General features: G+C 41.7%; 1 protein-coding gene across 4 annotated transcripts in view; it reads left to right on the forward strand.

Annotated features, from left to right (window-relative positions):
* The first annotated feature begins 1402 nt into the window (after positions 1-1402).
* LOC110977415 (zinc finger protein GLIS3-like) overlaps positions 1403-17355 on the forward strand; it is a 72141-nt gene continuing 56188 nt past the window's right edge. For 2 of the 4 annotated variants that reach the window (XM_022231521.2, XM_022231522.2), the window contains exons 1-2: positions 1404-1614; positions 12153-12573. In XM_022231521.2, coding sequence (XP_022087213.2) covers positions 12171-12573 — 403 coding nt within the window. In that variant the 5' untranslated portion in view covers positions 1404-1614; positions 12153-12170. Of the gene's footprint in view, positions 1615-11473; positions 11602-12152; positions 12574-17355 lie in introns of those variants that run through there. The other 2 variants (XM_022231523.2, XM_087143735.1) reach the window with 2 other exon arrangements.

Here is a 17355-nt window from a genome sequence, read left to right on the forward strand (position 1 = left end):
ATTCAACACAAGAAAGAGAGTGTTCCCTTTCCATTGCAGTATTGATTTTGAATTTCTCCTCCACCAGGGTATACATTTTCTATGGCGTATGGAGGCACATTCCCAGAGGTGGTAGCAAGTCAGTTTTTTGCATGAGTTCAAGGCAAGTCACAAGTCATTTGGTCCAGTCACAAGTCAAGTCACGAGTCATTATTATCACAGGTCAACTCCGTCGTGTGGTCACTAAATAAAATGCCCCATTTAAATGCAACAGCGCCCTCATGCACGTGTCAGAGAGACAGATTTCCGATTCACTGTCTACTTGCTAGCTCTGTGATTGATATCAATAATTATAGAAAGGGTATTCATGACCAAAAATCCAATAAAAAAGAAGACTTGGATACAAGTTTCTTAAACTAACAAAAAACCTCATTTTGAGTCTTCTCTTTCCAATAATCAACAGGTACTGAGTTCATAATAGAGACCGTTGTCCAGTTGTCTATGCACTCTCTTTTGGGGTGGGGTCATCCGAATCTCGTCTCGGTGTACCTAGCTCCTGAAGTTTATTCTCTTCGCCGTCCCATTCCCAAATTTATGAACATGCACGCCCATACATAGTCATGCCAACCACGTTTTTTTTTTTTTTTATATATGACAGGGACGGATCCGGGAAGTTTTCCACAGTGGGGGTCAGGCCGAAGATTTCTTTTTTAATGTCTCATTTTTGCGGATAAGCAGAAACAATGATGAAAAATTATACATGACTGATATTGTTTACAGTGGTATTGGCGCACTTAATTTAGTTAATTTTTTAGTATTTTCCCCTTCAGAGCGGGGTCAACCTCCCTGGACCTGCGCCTGCACGATAAAATCTCCTTTTTAGAAACGGCTTGAAATGTCTACTCAAGTATTCAAAAATGGTGTTCAATACATGTATGACATTTTTTCCCCAAGAAATGTGGTTTACTTCGTCTCTTTTTAAAATTTTAAATTAGATTTGTTAAAATCACAAAAGGTACAAAAGGTGAAGGGTGGCACTATGGTTGATTTTTCCCCAAATGTCACACGGATTAAGTCTTAAAACATTAATACACTGGATGCTCTTGTGAAAAAAGTTTCATTTTTATTGTGATGGTATTTGGATTTTAAAAAAAGTTGCACAAGTCACACAAGTTTGCACAGCACAGTCACACAAGTTTGATGCATGATAAGACCATAGTGCAAGGAAACAGGCGTACAAACCTAAACTTTTCCGTCAGTTCTGCTCGCCAATCAACGGTCTTATCGGGCTTGTACCAGTAGCAGGTGTTTTTTTTTCCAGATCCTGTGCTATATCTAGACGTTTGATGCTGCAGTATGCAATCTGGAACAATTAACTGGTATTCCGCGCCATTTACGTTACTAACCCGCGTTCCCATTGAGCGTATACCAGTCTGCTGGTTGACAGGTTGTTACATGAAGTTCGGAGAAGAATTCAAAGAAGTACCAAAAGTCATTCTATCGTTATGTGTTCGGCAGGTGGCTACCCGTAATGGAATTCTTGCCGAAAACTATCAAATTGTTGTGATTTCCCTGGACCCACTTCTTCCACTGTAATGGAGCACATACACTGAGGTTTATGGTAGCGTCTAAGGGGTAAGTGTTGCTGTCGAGAAAACTTTACTTTCTTGTGAGCTGGAATTGCTGGTCGTCGAAGCATGAAGGTTTGCATGTGTGGCGGTACTTGCACCGCATGCAGTGTGATGTTGTGCGTGGAACCGCGCGTGGTGTACGTGTTCTACTGCATGTACAGTACATGTATGTATCAAGACCGTGGAGATACGAAAATAATGCATCGTTTGATATCAGTTGCTGACCAGTGTGGCTTCACCATCTTTTGCATCTGTTGGGTTTCCACCTAAGGCAGTGTATTGTCTGATTGTTTTTGTCTAAGAGAATTGAATAACTGACTTAAAATCAAAACCTGGTGGAAATAAAGAACTTTCAAACACATTTACCTTAGGCCTGCCTGCATGTACATGTACGCAAACATGTATAACTCCAGGGGACATTTGGTATTCATGTATACAAATGCTGTAGGTTAGAAAGCTATTTCAGTGACCAAAGTTTTTTTTTTCAAAAATTAAAAACTTGGGAAAAAATGTTGCATCCTGACTCCACTTCAGCAGTTGTGTACAAAGTCTATGGGGAGAGAAGAGAACATGGAAAAAAATGTTGCATCCTGACTCCACTTTTCTTATCATATATCACCTCAATAAAAGTCAGTCATTACAGAAATGCTGGAAAGACAGGAATTATGAACTGAGAAACATTTATTGATGTTGCTGGGAAATACTTAGAAAAATCTCTTGGAAAATAGGTTGTGTCCACAGATCATCAAATTTTCCCCCCCGGTTTTAATTATTGGAATTAAATCAAATGTAGAAAATAATAACGCAGTTAATTTTGTAAACCCAGGACTTTGCTGAGATTCCACATTTTGGTTGTGTACAAATTTTGAAGAATAATTAATTTATTTGGAAGAGCTTTTAGTTCGCAAAATTAATTCTTTTAGTATTTCTGCATACAAACAATCGACTGGTTAATAAACTTCACTTGTTTTCTCGCAAAGTATAAATTGCAACAGATCAAGTGTCTTGAAATCAACTATGGGGTTTTCAAATGTCAGTTACATGAATTGGGTGTTTAATTAGACAAAACATCGTCAAAGACAGCAGAAGTTGTTGAATTGAACATTTACTCCTAGATTCTCTTTTGCTTGCTTTGTTCCCCAAAGGACGTTGCTTTTTTTAATACCGAATTGGCCCATTTGTTTCTGGGTACTAATTGGGTAAGTAACAGGTAGGGGATACATGTATTTGAATCAGGATTTTGAGCCATCAAAAATGGGCGTTACCTATGTGGAGGAATTTCTAAAATTACCTGTTTTTTTTTTGATAAAATAACTTTTCTGTAACCTTTACTTTATTTTCTATAAAAGTTGAATCGATCAGTTTCATGCTCATTGAATGTGGTGAACAGGTTATTCTGTTCAGTTCGGGGCTAGGTGACTTTGTCCGTCCCTGTTATATCTGACCAGTGTAATTTGACATGGGATATATCATTGAAATTGACTTCAACTGTTTTTATTTATTTGGCAGGTGACTTGCATTACTTAATTACTCTTGAATTTAAAGAATGTTTTCTAAACTTACAAACTCACACATGCCACATAGGAAAAGAATAGGATATGGAAAAAGAAAATCGGACTCCAAATTTCTAGAATGACCCATTTTCATCAGCAGGTCATTTCAAATGTGAAAACCTAAGATTGGATTGGTAATAAAAGAAATAGATTGAAAAATATTTCAAAGGCAAGAGGAGCTCTGAGAGTAATATTACGTATTTAGTTTAGGCAGATTGTATGCTCCGACACATGGTTCCACTGTGACTACATAGTACATACAGTAAGCTTACCGTACATACCAAAACGGTTTCGTCCACATTCACTCAATGAAATTTGTCCAAGCAGTTCTCATGAGTGAGGATAAAAGGGTAGCAGAAATTTGATTTCTCTTAGATATACAGAATCAACATGCCAAAAACCTCTCTTTGTCATGACCAAAGCTATCAGAAGAACTTTTGGGGGTTGAGCAGAATCCTACCTGCCTGCCTGCCACATGCTCTGCCCTGTCACAAACAACTGGGAATTCGAACTTAGGGTCAATGTCACTAGGTGTCCCAAAACATGCTGGGCTTGTGGGCAGACAGAAGCTTTAAAGGAGCAACAGAAACACGGCACAAAGAAGGGAGGGGGGTTGCTGTCTCTGAGGCTGGCATTGCCCAGAGTGCAAGACTGCTATGTTTGAGCACCGGATAGGCTTTCTTCTAAGTGACAGCAGTCATCCATTTATGAATCATCACCACCTGTACCCTGCTTCTAAAGTCCATGCTGTGGACTTTCTGGTTTAAAACTCAATTAGATGATGGTTACGTGCATACTTTTTTCTAGTGTGAACAATCTGCGTAACTTTCCTCTCGACTATTTTTTCAGTCTAGTGGAGTAGGACTTGTGAAAGGATTTGTTGAAGCCCTTGTGATGGACTGTACTGCAACACAGGTGTGGTGGTTACTTTTGCCTTCAAATGTCTACCCAGTAAATCATACCAGATGCCAGTCCAAATTAATTGTTCTTGAGATGATAAAGTCCAGTGTAACTACCGGAGATGAACCTGCAGGGAAAACCATGAGAGTACACAAACCAGTGTACCACAGCTAAGCTTTCTATAGTGTGGTGACTGCTGATCAGCTGACACAAAATATTGTGAGGAAATTCAAGTACAAGTATCTGTGAATCAACCGAACTGAATCCATGTGTATGAACTCAGGGGGTCTTATCTTTGAATTCTTACACTTGCTGGGGGAAGGCTAGGTTGCCTTGTTTCAACAGTGGATGAGATTACTTTCAAATTAACCTGTGCAGGTGTACACACCTCATGATGTTTCTGGCAGTAGTAGCTAAGTTATGGTTACATATACATGTATGAGCAAAGCACGTACATGGTCCATAGTTCTGCAAGTGGTTAATTCGTGTTGGTGAAATGAATTTGTCAGGCCAATATTTTTTCTTTTTCAACTGGGGGAAACATCATTGTAGTATGAATAATCAACTCCTGTTATTAAAAAATGCAAGACTCTTGTGAAATCCCATACATGTAATTGTGTACTCACAGTTGAACTTGACAACTGCTTGTGGGTTGTTTTTTTTTTTGATAAATGGCGAAGAGATGCATTTCGGATGATGAATTGGTAAGGTCTGTTTGGTGGCCCCTTTAACTGTCGGATTGCATTCCGGTTGTCATTGGATATGCAGTTTGAGCTTTGATCAATCAGCGTGAATAACTTCCTGGTTGAGTGCCGATTTCCAGATTCCCAACGTTTACTTTTATTCTGTATCTGATCTCAGTCAGAGATCAGCGGCAACAGAATCATGATGTGTGCAGTGTTCCTGAAAAGAAAGAGAAAACACAATGAAACAACCTGTTGTTGGCGTAGTGGTTTCTCTTACTTGCTCAAATCTGGTAGAATGACTGTTCGGTATGTAGGCAGTGTAGACACGCCTTACAAGTATACATGTATGCACATGCACATATCAGGTCTAAATGAAGGATTTGTTGAGGTAACTCTAGTATTCTATAGCATTTGTGCATCAAAGATAGTTACTGGTTGTCGGTTTGGCATATCGTAAACTGAAGCCACATTACGTGCTGTACGTAAAGGCCATTGGTGCTGACTTCATATCATTCTCGTTCCAATGTAAAAATGGGTTTAGGGTACAGTTGTGAGACTCTGATCTCAGCTCTGAATGTTTCGCTAGTGCTGTTCACTTTCTTGTGTCGTTTGATAAATTAAATCCGAATGAAGCAATCTGAAGAGGGGGAAAGAAGACAAAGCCGAGTGCAACAAGCAGACCCTCAGCAGTCGGTGTATGTTTCCCCGGTGATAATGGAATGCTCAACCATGTTCTATAAAAATCTCTTAAGCATGGAATCTAATTAATCATGTGCGCCTGGCGACGCTGCCTTTTTCCCCCCCGAGATGTTCTCTGATTGTGTCCAAAGTGAGTAAACACCCTCAAAATGGGAGGCAACACTCAAGGTGTAATTGTTGGGCCGATATGAAACACCATTTTTGGCATCTGGTCTTTTGTGCCCGAACTCTGATCGGGGCTGGTCCAGTGTTGTTCTTACGTGACCCCGGGACAATAAGGGTTTGACTTTTAATTGAGCCGGGCTGGTATGTCTGCGCACATGACACCGATCCACGACCAAAGTTCAGGACTTGCACCTCGTACAAGCTCTTCACGCTTGTTCAAAACAGACCAGTGATCAGCTTGATTTATTGTTGCTTTCAGAGACCAGCATTAACAGTCTCACGGTCATCTAGGCAAAAAAGTTGCATGTACATGCAGCAATTGCATCTGCATTGTAAATGACATTAGTGCAGAACTTTGGAACCATTTTCTCGCCCTCAGGAAGAAGGAGATACATTTCAAGTGCTTTTTTTTTTTCAGTGCCGAAAATGGTAAACATCACCCAACACAAGGAAACAAAGCAGAACCGGTACACGTACACCAGTGGATGGCCTTTAGAGTTAGAACCCCTCTTGCATAAAGGGTTAATAAAAGTGGCAGACAACCTTTCTCTGTCGATGCTTGTGCGAATGAAAATGCCTAAACTCTTTTATAAACACTGACAAGGGCCAAAAAGTACGAAACACGAGAAAGGCTGAAAAATTAGATGCAGGTAATCTCAACTTTGTGGTTGTGTACGTCTGTATCTGTGGTGTGTAAAGGTGTATAAATTATGCGAAAAAAAGTATTTTTTTTGAAATCGTAATGCATGTGTTGTCTGGTATCCCAGGAACAATACATCAGCAGTCACCGGCGGCAGAACCGGGGAAAAAGAGGGGGGCTGGAGGGCCATTGCCCCCAACCTTTAAAGAGGTAGTTTTTTGCCCTCCCACTTTATATATATAATAGGCCTAGCAGCCGTTGGAGGTACAGGTACATTGCAACTTCATCATTGTATTCTTTTCAGTCTAATGACTGGGCCTTGCCCCCTCCCCCCACCCCCACTTTTAAAACTGTTCCGTCCCCTGCTGTCAGCAATTGGTTGGTAGCAATTGGCTCTGTTCCTGCCGGATTTTCTTTCTGGAACTTGGAAGAGGGAGATGCTGCCTTAATTAGTGCAAATCAGGCATCCCTACCTAGGCTGAGGTCTGTGGACCTGGGCAGAAGCTGGTAACCCAATCTTTGGGTGTGTGCTAGTTTAGTCCAGTGGCCCATGCGTGATGGGGGATACTGGCAGGTCAGATTGGAAGCTCATTGGCATTCTTTGCCCTGGGTGATGTTTTTAAAGGGATCGAAGGATTTACAGTTGTTGTCATCTGTAGATTTTTGAATCACATCTTCTCCTATTCTTCTAAAGGTTACTTTTGCAACACTTATAGATAGGCCAGTTTCTTCTTGTTTGATCGTTGTAAAGTTGTCCACCCCTGCATGAACATGTACGCTTGGCCTATGTACATTCAATCCATTAGTGGCAGGTGCACTGCATACACATGTACTGATATTTTTAATCTTCATTTTCAGGCTGTGTCGCCCTTACAGTTTGAAACTTATGTGGTGTAATGTATTACATTTGAAAAGTCAGTTTTCTATAGCTACATGTACATGTACCATAGTTGAAGTAGGCTCGTATGTTTCTCAGAGTAGGGTATGAATTGCGCTGTGCATGGAGGAATAACACACATCTCCATGCTCTGTGGTATGTGGAAGTGTGCCTGAACCATGTAGTGATTCAGCCAAAGAGGTTTGCTTACTGCCTGTGATAACACTAAAGCACATGTGTACATGTACAGGAATTCCAGGCATTATGTAATCCACTTAGCCAAGGGCAAGTTCTTTGTGTTGGAAAAGAAAAGGCATTCGTCCTTGGGCCCTTTAGGATTTCTTTGAATTACATGTAAGTTGGACTGCGCATGCAGGAAGAATTGAACAGGTACATACCCTGTGATTGTTGATAGGCAACCTGTGTTTGCTTACTCACTGGAGCTGTATGGGTTGTTTCGGTTTACTTGGAAGTGTAAACAAGAAAAAAAAGTGACTCATAACTCTGTTGCTGGCACATACTCTGATTTTATTTGGTTTACTTCTTTTTTCATTTGTGTACACAGTTTTCACAGTACAGTATTATGTTACTGATTTGTGTGTTTACATTGGAGATTTGGTCTTTGGAATGTACACCTGCATGTAGATTGGAAATCAAAAGTACAAATGATTTGTAGAGGTCTACTTTATTTTCAAGTAATATTTTCCCAGAACGCCTTTGTCTTGAGCATTGATCACCCATCCAGTTCCCCAGTGTGCATTGTGCAGTATACCCCATAGGAGATTACCCGCCCATAGCATATAACTGTCCCAGGCACAATGTGAATGCAGGGACACTAATGGGACACGTTTTGATGACCCGCACCATGAACTTGTGCCATCTTTGGTTATAAGTTAAGTGTTGTCACGACTTGGTTATGCCTCCGTGATGTCGTTGTTCCAACGAAACGAGAACCGAAGGTTGGAGTTGGTTCAGCACTAGTTAAAAATGGCGGAAAATAAACTGTCAATTTTGGTCTCAACGAATTTTGTAAGTTCAGAACACATTCTTTAATTTCCAAGCATGGTAAATTAATGTAAATTATCCATCAAGCACTTACAAACAGTTTGATATCAATTTCAGTGATATTTCCATGTCAAATTACACAGGTCAGGTGTAACCGGGACACAAACATGTCACACTTGTGGACCCCAGATTTATAGAATGACCCAGGTTTCAAAAATTGTTGTTACATGCAGCGAATCAAAGAGACGTTTTTTCAACAAGTGTACATGTGAAAAGAGGGAACAGCCAAACATGCCAAATATTAAGTAAAAATGATGTCCATCAACGGTCATGTCTGCTTCCTTGCACTTGCATCTGTCAGATGACGTAACGGTCCGTTTCTGATTCATCAGTTTTTGTGGGCCGCCCTTATTGCTTTTATCTCACAAACGGGTTTGTGGTTAGGGGTCGCCAAAGCACGTCCCAGAGTCTCAGCTGGATTACATTTTCTGGTAATGCAAGCAAGGATTCCTCAAAAGTGCCCCAGGCACTGTAGCTCGCAAGCCTGAAGAAACCTGTAGAGAGGAGACAAGGAGAAGAAGTTATAGTTTTGGTGGTGGGAGGAAATCCCCAGAAGAATATTCTGGATGAACCCCATGAAATCAGGTGGGACCGAAAACCCAATCCACATGAGGACCGAGCCGGGAATCGAACCTGGACTGCAGGGGTTCAAGGCAAAGATAGAAGTCCTCCGCCAACCTGACTCCACGACCTGGATGGCAGCCTGTTGACTCCATCGTGGTTCTGTGATAGGAGGACTTTCTTCCAGCCCATTGTTTGATTGTTGGCTGTGGGCGTATGATTGAAAGCGGTGGTTGTTGAACAGGTTTCACATTCATGATGTCGTATTTTTTTTTGTGGTTGACTTTTGGGCAGATCAGCTTCATAGGAAGAAAGGTTCCCTTGGGGGAAACACCTGATGTAGTCATAGCAACGGTAAATAAAATGGTTTTTAGGTGGATCGGTGTAGGAATGGAAGAAATGGTTTTGTGCACACACGGCTTAAAATGCCAGTGTTTTATTGAAATGCAGAAAAAAAGAAATAAAAGTCGCAACTCTCAATGCACAAACCTAACCACTGAAATGTGGCTTGGAAAGTTGTCTTCACAAATTAAACAAAGGCCTGATCCAGCAAAAAGCAAAAAAAAAAACAACAACTGTGGTTCCACATGCATATAGATGTACTGTACTTAAACTGGTTAAGTCAACTTCATGAAATGTATCATGTGTAGGCCTACTCCATTGCTTGCTTGATTTTCAATTCTCCTGACAGAAATATCTTGATGTGATAATCCATGCATATTGCCATGAGCATCACTCCTAGAATTCACTGATAACCTACAAGGTATTTTATTCTCAGTCCACAAATTTAGGCCCCAAAAGTGGTGGGACAAACACAAGTACCAACTTTTGGTGGAATGGGATTACTTGAGAAAACACTCTCGTGGTTTCAAAGCCATTTAAGCACGAATACCAGGGTGAAAACACCAACAAGATTTTGTTTAGGGACTTTGAACGTCACAACACGTTCAGATAGTTTTTGTCCAACCACTTCTGTTTCTGACAAAAAGTGGTGTGAAAACCATGGACGTTTGGCTGTCATTTCACGCTCTGATATCCCTGGAGGCTACATTATTGTTTGCTCCCCTGCCCCCCCTCCCACAAAGTTATTTTGAAATATTTATTTGGATACCATTCAGCTTTTTTTAAAATGTGATTTGATGTACTTTCTCACATGGAAATGTACTGCAAAGCCGCAATATCCTCTCTCAGGTTTGACCTGATTTTCCTTTGATAGATTCGTAATTGATGCCTGTAGTTAAAAAAAGATCAGTCTATTGCCCCTGCCAGCTTTGTTTCCCCCCTCCCGTTTATTTATAGATGGGTGTTTGTTAAATTTGCAGTGTGTTTTGACTTCTGAGTTTTTCGTTGTAACAGAATTATAGAAATTGAAAAATTCGTAGAAGTCTTTCAGTTTTGGTTCCATGGCAGTGTTTGAACAGTGTTGAGATCGAGTAGATTCGCAGTTGAAATCCAAGAACCCTTTACAAAAATCTGTTGGAAGTTTAAAGAGAAAAAGGAAAGAATCAATTTTAAAAGAAAGGCCAGCGATTTGTCCATGTTTTTCTCCAAAATGCATTTATCTCAGTGCCTTGTTACTTTTGTCTCTGTGATGCCTTGCCTTTGTGTATGAATTCCCTGCTTACATAATTACATTTATGCTTACAGTATCAAACACTCTACTCTCTGACGTCAGAAAGTTTGTGCTTGGCAAACCTGTTCTAATGCTGGCAACTTCATATACTGCAACAAAGTTGAAGTTAATTCATGGCCAGTGTAATTCATTACAATACCCAAGTGTCCCAGAAGTCAGTAAGTTGTTGGCACCAATCACCCAGTCGGCAAGTCAGCTGCAATGAACTGAACTGCCCCAGTCTCATGACCCAATACCAGTCTCTGCCACCCGGGCATGCAGTAAATTGAAAGGGACGGATTAAGATCTTAAAACAGTTCACACACCGGTTTTCCCCGCACCATGCCGTAGAGCAGGCCTCTTTTATTCAACATCCAGCATTTGCGTTTCAACTGGCTGACCACACTATCAGAAATGTTTCGTGGCAATGAAAGTTTTGACCCCTTCATAACGTACTTTCTGCCTGGCGACGGAGCTGTCCTTGAAGTATGTGCACAAAAAATGCCGTAAAAGCTGCTCAGGGTAGATGAAGTGTGCCAAATCGAGTATGGAGATATGCAAAATCAAGCATCGCCAACCTTCCCCCACTGTATTTACTGAGTTTAAGAATAGCCTGGAGAGCACTGGTACACTGAATTGCACTGTCTAAGTTTCTTAGGGAGGCAGGAAACAAGCTACGGGAACCACAAACTACAACAGCTTTGGTCTACTGTTTTCAGTCATAAATGGTCTTGTGAACAAGTACATGTAGTGCACCTTGGGGCAATTTCCTTCCAAAAGAAAGATTGATGAGGAATCTTGTCCGGTCTGTGTGTGACCCCACCGTGTGGTGTCAAAATCGCTGAAATGAGGCGTACATGTTCATGGATACCTGCATGCCTACAGCGTTGGATCAACAGTCAGTTATGACGCACGTAGCAGTGTTTTGACCCGCCAAAATATCAAAAATATGTTTTATGGTCCACTAGACCTTAAAAGAACCGCTTGCCTTCCCTGGGGCTTGACTGTTGGGGGGGAGGTGCAGGGCCTACAGACTTCGGCACACCATAGTTCAAGGCTCGTCCAATTTTTTTTTCTGTGTACAAGGGACTTTTCACTAACAGAGTACCTATATCTAAAGAAAGTTAAAGCCTCCGCATAAGCAGTGGTTCAACGTTGGCGGAATCGATCACGACGTTCCTTTTCTCAGCTGACGTGTCCTATACCCCTCAATGGAATGTTTTTGTTATCCTGGTAATTACGCGCACCCGTAATTTCCTGGCTTCTGTCTGGTGTCTGGGACTACATTCATCGGACGCTCGCACCTCGGCCGCTCGGCTTCGATTATTTTTTTTTGTTGTTGTTGAGGCTTGAATGTATGTGGGAATAGTTTGAAGAGTCATCTAATATGGATCGTTGCAAAAGTACACGTGTCTTGAGCTGTTTGTTTGGAGAAGTGGGAGGAGGGGGAGAAAGTGAAAGCTGTTTAACCCTAAAAGAACTGGGGGGTTAGAATCCCCCCCTCCCCTTGCTGTGAGAGGAGCCAAAATAACCCGGCTCGTTGAGGGTTAAACTAGCATCCACCTTACCAAACTTCATCGGGTGCTGTTCAGGACTTCACTGCTCCTTGTCCAGTTGAGCTGATATGCGTAGTGACATCGGTTTCCTGCGTTTTGTATTAAACAGACTTTAGAATTTGTTAATTGCAAATTTTAGCCCCGCATTTGTACATAAACTTCTTCGCAGGTGTTACTGTGTGGAAATGCGAAAATGCAGATTTTTGTTTTTGTTACTTTAACCTTCAGGAGGATTAAGAATTCAAGATGAATGGTATGTCACCACTCGATGGCCACAGCAGTGACAGCCAGCTGAATAGTGGTGTCAACACGCCCGTCAACGCCACCATGCTGAACAACCGCGCCATCCCACCCATCCGGGTGCTGAGCGGCACGCCTTGCCCGCCCTCCAACGCCAACACGCCAGTGCCCAGCAATCACGTCAATTTCATCAAGCAGGAGTCCGTCCACAGCGGGGCTGGGGGTCACGGCCAGGGTGTTCAACTCCCGTCCCTGTCCACTTTCGGACAGGCACTGACCAACGGGAAGACGCCGGAGAAGGGCATGGCCAACGGGCCGGGTGACGGGGGCATCAAATCGGAGGCCGATTACGCAGTCAATTTTGACTCGTCAGAATTCATAGCACAGGAGGACTATTCCAAGAACAAAGGTATGAATCCCATTCAAAAACTAACAGATTTTCTCTCTTGGGGTGGGAGCTGTTTCAGTGGATTGATGTTGTAATGTGTGTGGTCTAGTTAATCTGTGTGTAAAGCACATGGCGTGCTTGTTTTGACCTGTGTTAAAAAGATACTATTAAGGTGGCCATGGATTTGTATAATTCTTTTTTATAGAAAAAGGTACAGGTTAGGTACAGGGTCATGGAAGACCTTAAAATACATGAATACCCAGAATGAGCTCACCAAATTGATTGATTTTTTTTTTTCGCTTTGGGAATTTTGTGTAGACCAAAGGATATTAGGAATCGACAAAAAGGCTTGTCTCTTTTAATCAGTGGGGGACTTTGAGATGCTTGGTGGCGGCACACAAGCTGGTGCTTGTAGCCAGTTCTGGGTGTACGTTTGTAGTTCTGAGCATGGGCACAGCTGTGGAGAAGGACCATTTTGTCCGTTGCCACCCAGCATCTCAAATTCTGTCAATTTGGAAATTCTTTCTGTATGTTGAACAGTCCCCGGTAAAAGACACTATCGAGACCAGAATGCATACTGCAAAGAAAAAGAAACCTTTTTTTTCTCAACTCGACCCAACATGGTTGTAGCAGAAGTTATGCTGAGTCACCCCCAACAGTGAGGAACAGGTTAGCCTTATTCAGCTAGCTCAGTCTTGCCAACTGACTCCACTGGTGGGGGGAGGGGATTGGAGGACGGTGGTCAAGTGGCCCTCTTCCACTTTTTTGACTGGGGCAATCCCCCCTTCCCACTTTTTTCTGGTCCTATAATAGGGTGGGGCTCAATGGATCGGCCTATTAGTGACTGATGCCTGATGATATCACAACTGGTGCCCCTCCCCCCTTTGAAAATCGTTCCGTCGCCATTGATTGACTCCTGAGTACTATAGGGAGTGTCAGGTGGCAATGCACCTGATCTTTTGCTGTCCCCAAATCCAACCATCCTTGAACACTGAATGTCCCCTCCCCATTGTCTTGTCTGTGTTAAGTGATATTTACATGTGGAAAAGCCAGCCTTTGTAAAGATGTCAATAGTGTACTGTACTTTATATATCAAAAGGTGAACCGAATCGTGATCGTGGTGCAATAGCAGTTTTCAATGACAAATCCTGGTGTTTTTTAATGCAAAGACCACTTTTAAAATGGCATTTCCAAACAATTCTCAAATTTTGTTTGATGAATTGTCCAAGAGAAAAATGTGGCTCAGAACCATTACTTGATACTCAGCAGAGGAGCCATGATTTTCGGTATTGCCACTGCGACTGAGTGGAAGAAAATATACAAAATTTTGTCCCATTAGAAATGTACGCATGTACATGTAAATATCACCTTTAGTCTGAGGTGTGAGATCAGGCATGGGGCTATGGTACTTTTTTCAGCACAAGAGATCTCATGTGGGTGTGAGAATGTGAGAATAACCTGAAATGCTTGTGTCTCAATGCTCAATGCCTGAGAATCGGCGGCCCTGAATCAGTTGCATATTATGTGACCAGATACTCCTAACCTACATTAGAAATTGCTTAGTAACAGTGAAAACAGAAAGCTTTGGAATGTGCTCATTTAGGGATTTCAAAAGAGTAAACAGCACGTAGGCCTGTAGCATGCATTTCAGTATTTGTTAATGGTACATGATGATTGTATGCTGTTATTCATCATCAACAACTTAGACATACAAACAGCTGCAATTTTATGACTGTTTTTTTTTGTTTTTGTTTTTTTGGAAAGTGGCTGTTTAATGTTATGGGAAAGGCGCGATTGAATATGTTTGTCATGTTGGCAATTTTTCTGTTTCTTTTTCTTTTCTTTTTTTTTAGTTACAAATTTTGGGATGGGTTCCTGTTTATGGATACGTGGGTACCTTTTAATTTAACCACTGGTGCAGCATGATTGCTGTCGGTTGTCAGCGTAAGTCAGACATTAGCAGTGTGTCATGTTTGACCAGCCATGCAAGGAAAATTAACTTTCCACAAAGGAATGTTTAGGCCTAGAATGTTATGTTTCCAACGGGGCACAGAAAAAGTCTGCTGGGCAGGTAGCTTCCAGGGTCTCAGCAGTGAACTTTTTTCTGACACACCCATTCTGTGCAAATTCACGCTCCTGCTTTTGCTAATGAAAGCCACAGTACACGTATTTTGAATCACTTTGTATTGACAAGTGTCCTTCAAATACTTTTGAAAATTTAAAATTGCGCATGCATTGCCAGGCAGCAGTTTTTGCTGTGGATGTACCAGTAAATCTGTGAAGACACTTTTCGTTTGAGGAGCTTTTCTCTTAAACTTGTGGAACCAATATTTGTCCATTGAAAACTTTTCTGAGAAAGTGTGACTTATTGGTTAATTTCCATGCCCTTTGATGATAACGAATCACCAAAGGAAAAGAAATTTAGGCTAGCAAAGTATGGAAAGGCATTTTTTGCTACATCACTCATGAGTAAGGAAATATAAATTAGGATAAAAATTTTAAAAAGGCTCTGTAAGTACATGTATATGCCCTGGAAAATAAAATGAAATAAATAAATAAAATAAATAAGAAGGAGCCGTTGTTGACTTGAGGTTTCAATGGAATCTGTCAGTTACCTTTTCTTGTATACTATAGCAGAACTCTATTAGTATTACAAATAAGAAGGAGCCGTTGTTGACTTGAGGTTTGCGTGGCATCTGTCAGCTACCTTTTCTTGTATACTATAGCAGAACTCTATTAGTATTACAAATAAGAAGGAGCCGTTGTTGACTTGAGGTTTCAATGGAATCTGTCAGCTACCTTTTCTTGTATACTATAGCAGAACTCTATTAGTATCACAAATAAGAAGGAGCCGTTGTTGACTTGAGGCTACATGTTGCTGAAACTGATGTCATTATCACTGAAGCAAATGATGTACACCTGCATGTACCACATGATAATTTTTTGTGGATCCTTATATTGGATAATAGTGGCATTCTCATATTTTGAACCTGCTGCATGTAAAGAGCGAGTGGATAATTCCTGCCATTTGATTGTAAGTTTTCATCGGGCATTGACCGAAGAATGAAAAGGTCATAAAAAGTTGAAATCCACCCTTCCAGCTCAAGAAAGGAACCTATAACTATAAGATGATGTGATCATCGGTCAGGTACATGTACAATATGCGTTTGATTCTAATGTTTTGGAGGGAGATTATCCAGCGAATCCAAGTTGCTTTCAAAATAAGTTGAACAATGATTTGCCAGCCAGCCACAGTGGGCCATCAGGCAAAGAGGGGCGAGCAGTGATGCAGCCTTAGCAGGGGAAATTGTATTGTTGGCAAAGCCTTACTTAAATCATGTTGAATCAGTCTTGGACACCTGACATAATTTATACCCATGCACCTGCAAATCAGTGTTCATTGAGAGCCCCCCTCAACAAAAGGAAGGGGGAGAGAGATTTCAACTGCCTAGGATTAGTTACGCTAGGTTAGAAGGGATTTCACCTTAATCTGGGCCTCTAAGAGTGGAGAGATTAGATATGATCGGGTCATCCTTTATCCCAAAACTTCTAGAAAATAGAAACAGAGTTTATGGAAAATGTTGGATAGACCCGAAGGGCCATGCTTTTTTGTACTTTTGTAGTCCTGTGTGATTGGATTGTTCCCTTGTCACTTGGAGTTCCTCATTCGTGACAATTTACGGCCATTTCTTCTGGAAGCACTGTCCATTGTTGCGAAGCAAGATAAATTGTACAGCAATCAGTTCACTAACTGTTCAAGAAATTGCACCTTATCTTCCAAAGAAAAGCATAACCGCTGTTATCAAGAATTTTGGGTTGCTTGTGAGTGGATCGCTTGTGTAAAGCTTGAATACGCTTGTGCAGTTTTTTCTGTGGCATTCAAGTTTAATTATAAATTGAAACTACCGGTAGAGTGCCAATTGTTGAAAGGTACCAATATGCAGAATTGTCTTTCTGGCACGCAAAGGAATACGTGTTTGAAATTGAAATGATCGCAGTGTTCAACGTGGTGCTGCAAACCGCCAGCACTACAGTTGGCGACGCTAACACAAGGGACCGTACACGCTCTGTGCACTTTTTTTGGCGTTGGGTTGCCTCACTTATCGGTCTCGACACTTTTCAGCGCTAAGTCTGACCCTCCTTAACGCAAAGGTGGCAACCCTCGACACTGTGGAGCATCACATCACGTGCGGAGTTCACCCCTGTTCCACCTTACTTTATCCTGTCGGGTGCCTTCAGCAAACGAGTGTATGACTCCAGACTCCATGGGCCCCGTCTCTTCCTCCTTCAACCGTAGATCCACTCCCAGTGGTTTTTTTCTGTGGTGTAGCCAACATTTCTCCGACTCTGTAGAGGGGCAAAGAATGTGACGAGGGGACTCCGGGGACTGCTGCAGTGGAAGTCTTTTATATTGGGAAGGGGGGGGTGGATGGAGGGAGGGGTGGGGACAACATTGTACATTACTCCACTCATGCCATCAGCCCTTACAGAACAGAGCTATAAGTTGCACTGAAGAAAAGTTAACAGTGCTTTGCCTGAGGTGACATTCCAAATGCGTTGGACTATTTATTCCCTAAGAAATTCCACAAACATACATGCCACTGTGAAGAAAATATGCAGGGAAACTCTATCACCAAATCTTGGACAGGCACATTCCACCCCCCTCTCCCCCTCCCCCCCCAAAAAAAACCCTGTTCAGAGCAAGTGAACTCTGAGTAAATTTTTGTGGCTGGGGCCCAAAAAAGTGCTGTCCATGTATAAGCAAAATTTAGTTGGTATTCCAAGCATTTTGCATACCTGAAG

Source organism: Acanthaster planci, linkage group LG12 (assembly GCF_054643075.1).
Source record: "Acanthaster planci isolate LZ-2023a linkage group LG12, COTS_SCS, whole genome shotgun sequence".
Lineage (NCBI taxonomy): Eukaryota > Metazoa > Echinodermata > Asteroidea > Valvatida > Acanthasteridae > Acanthaster > Acanthaster planci.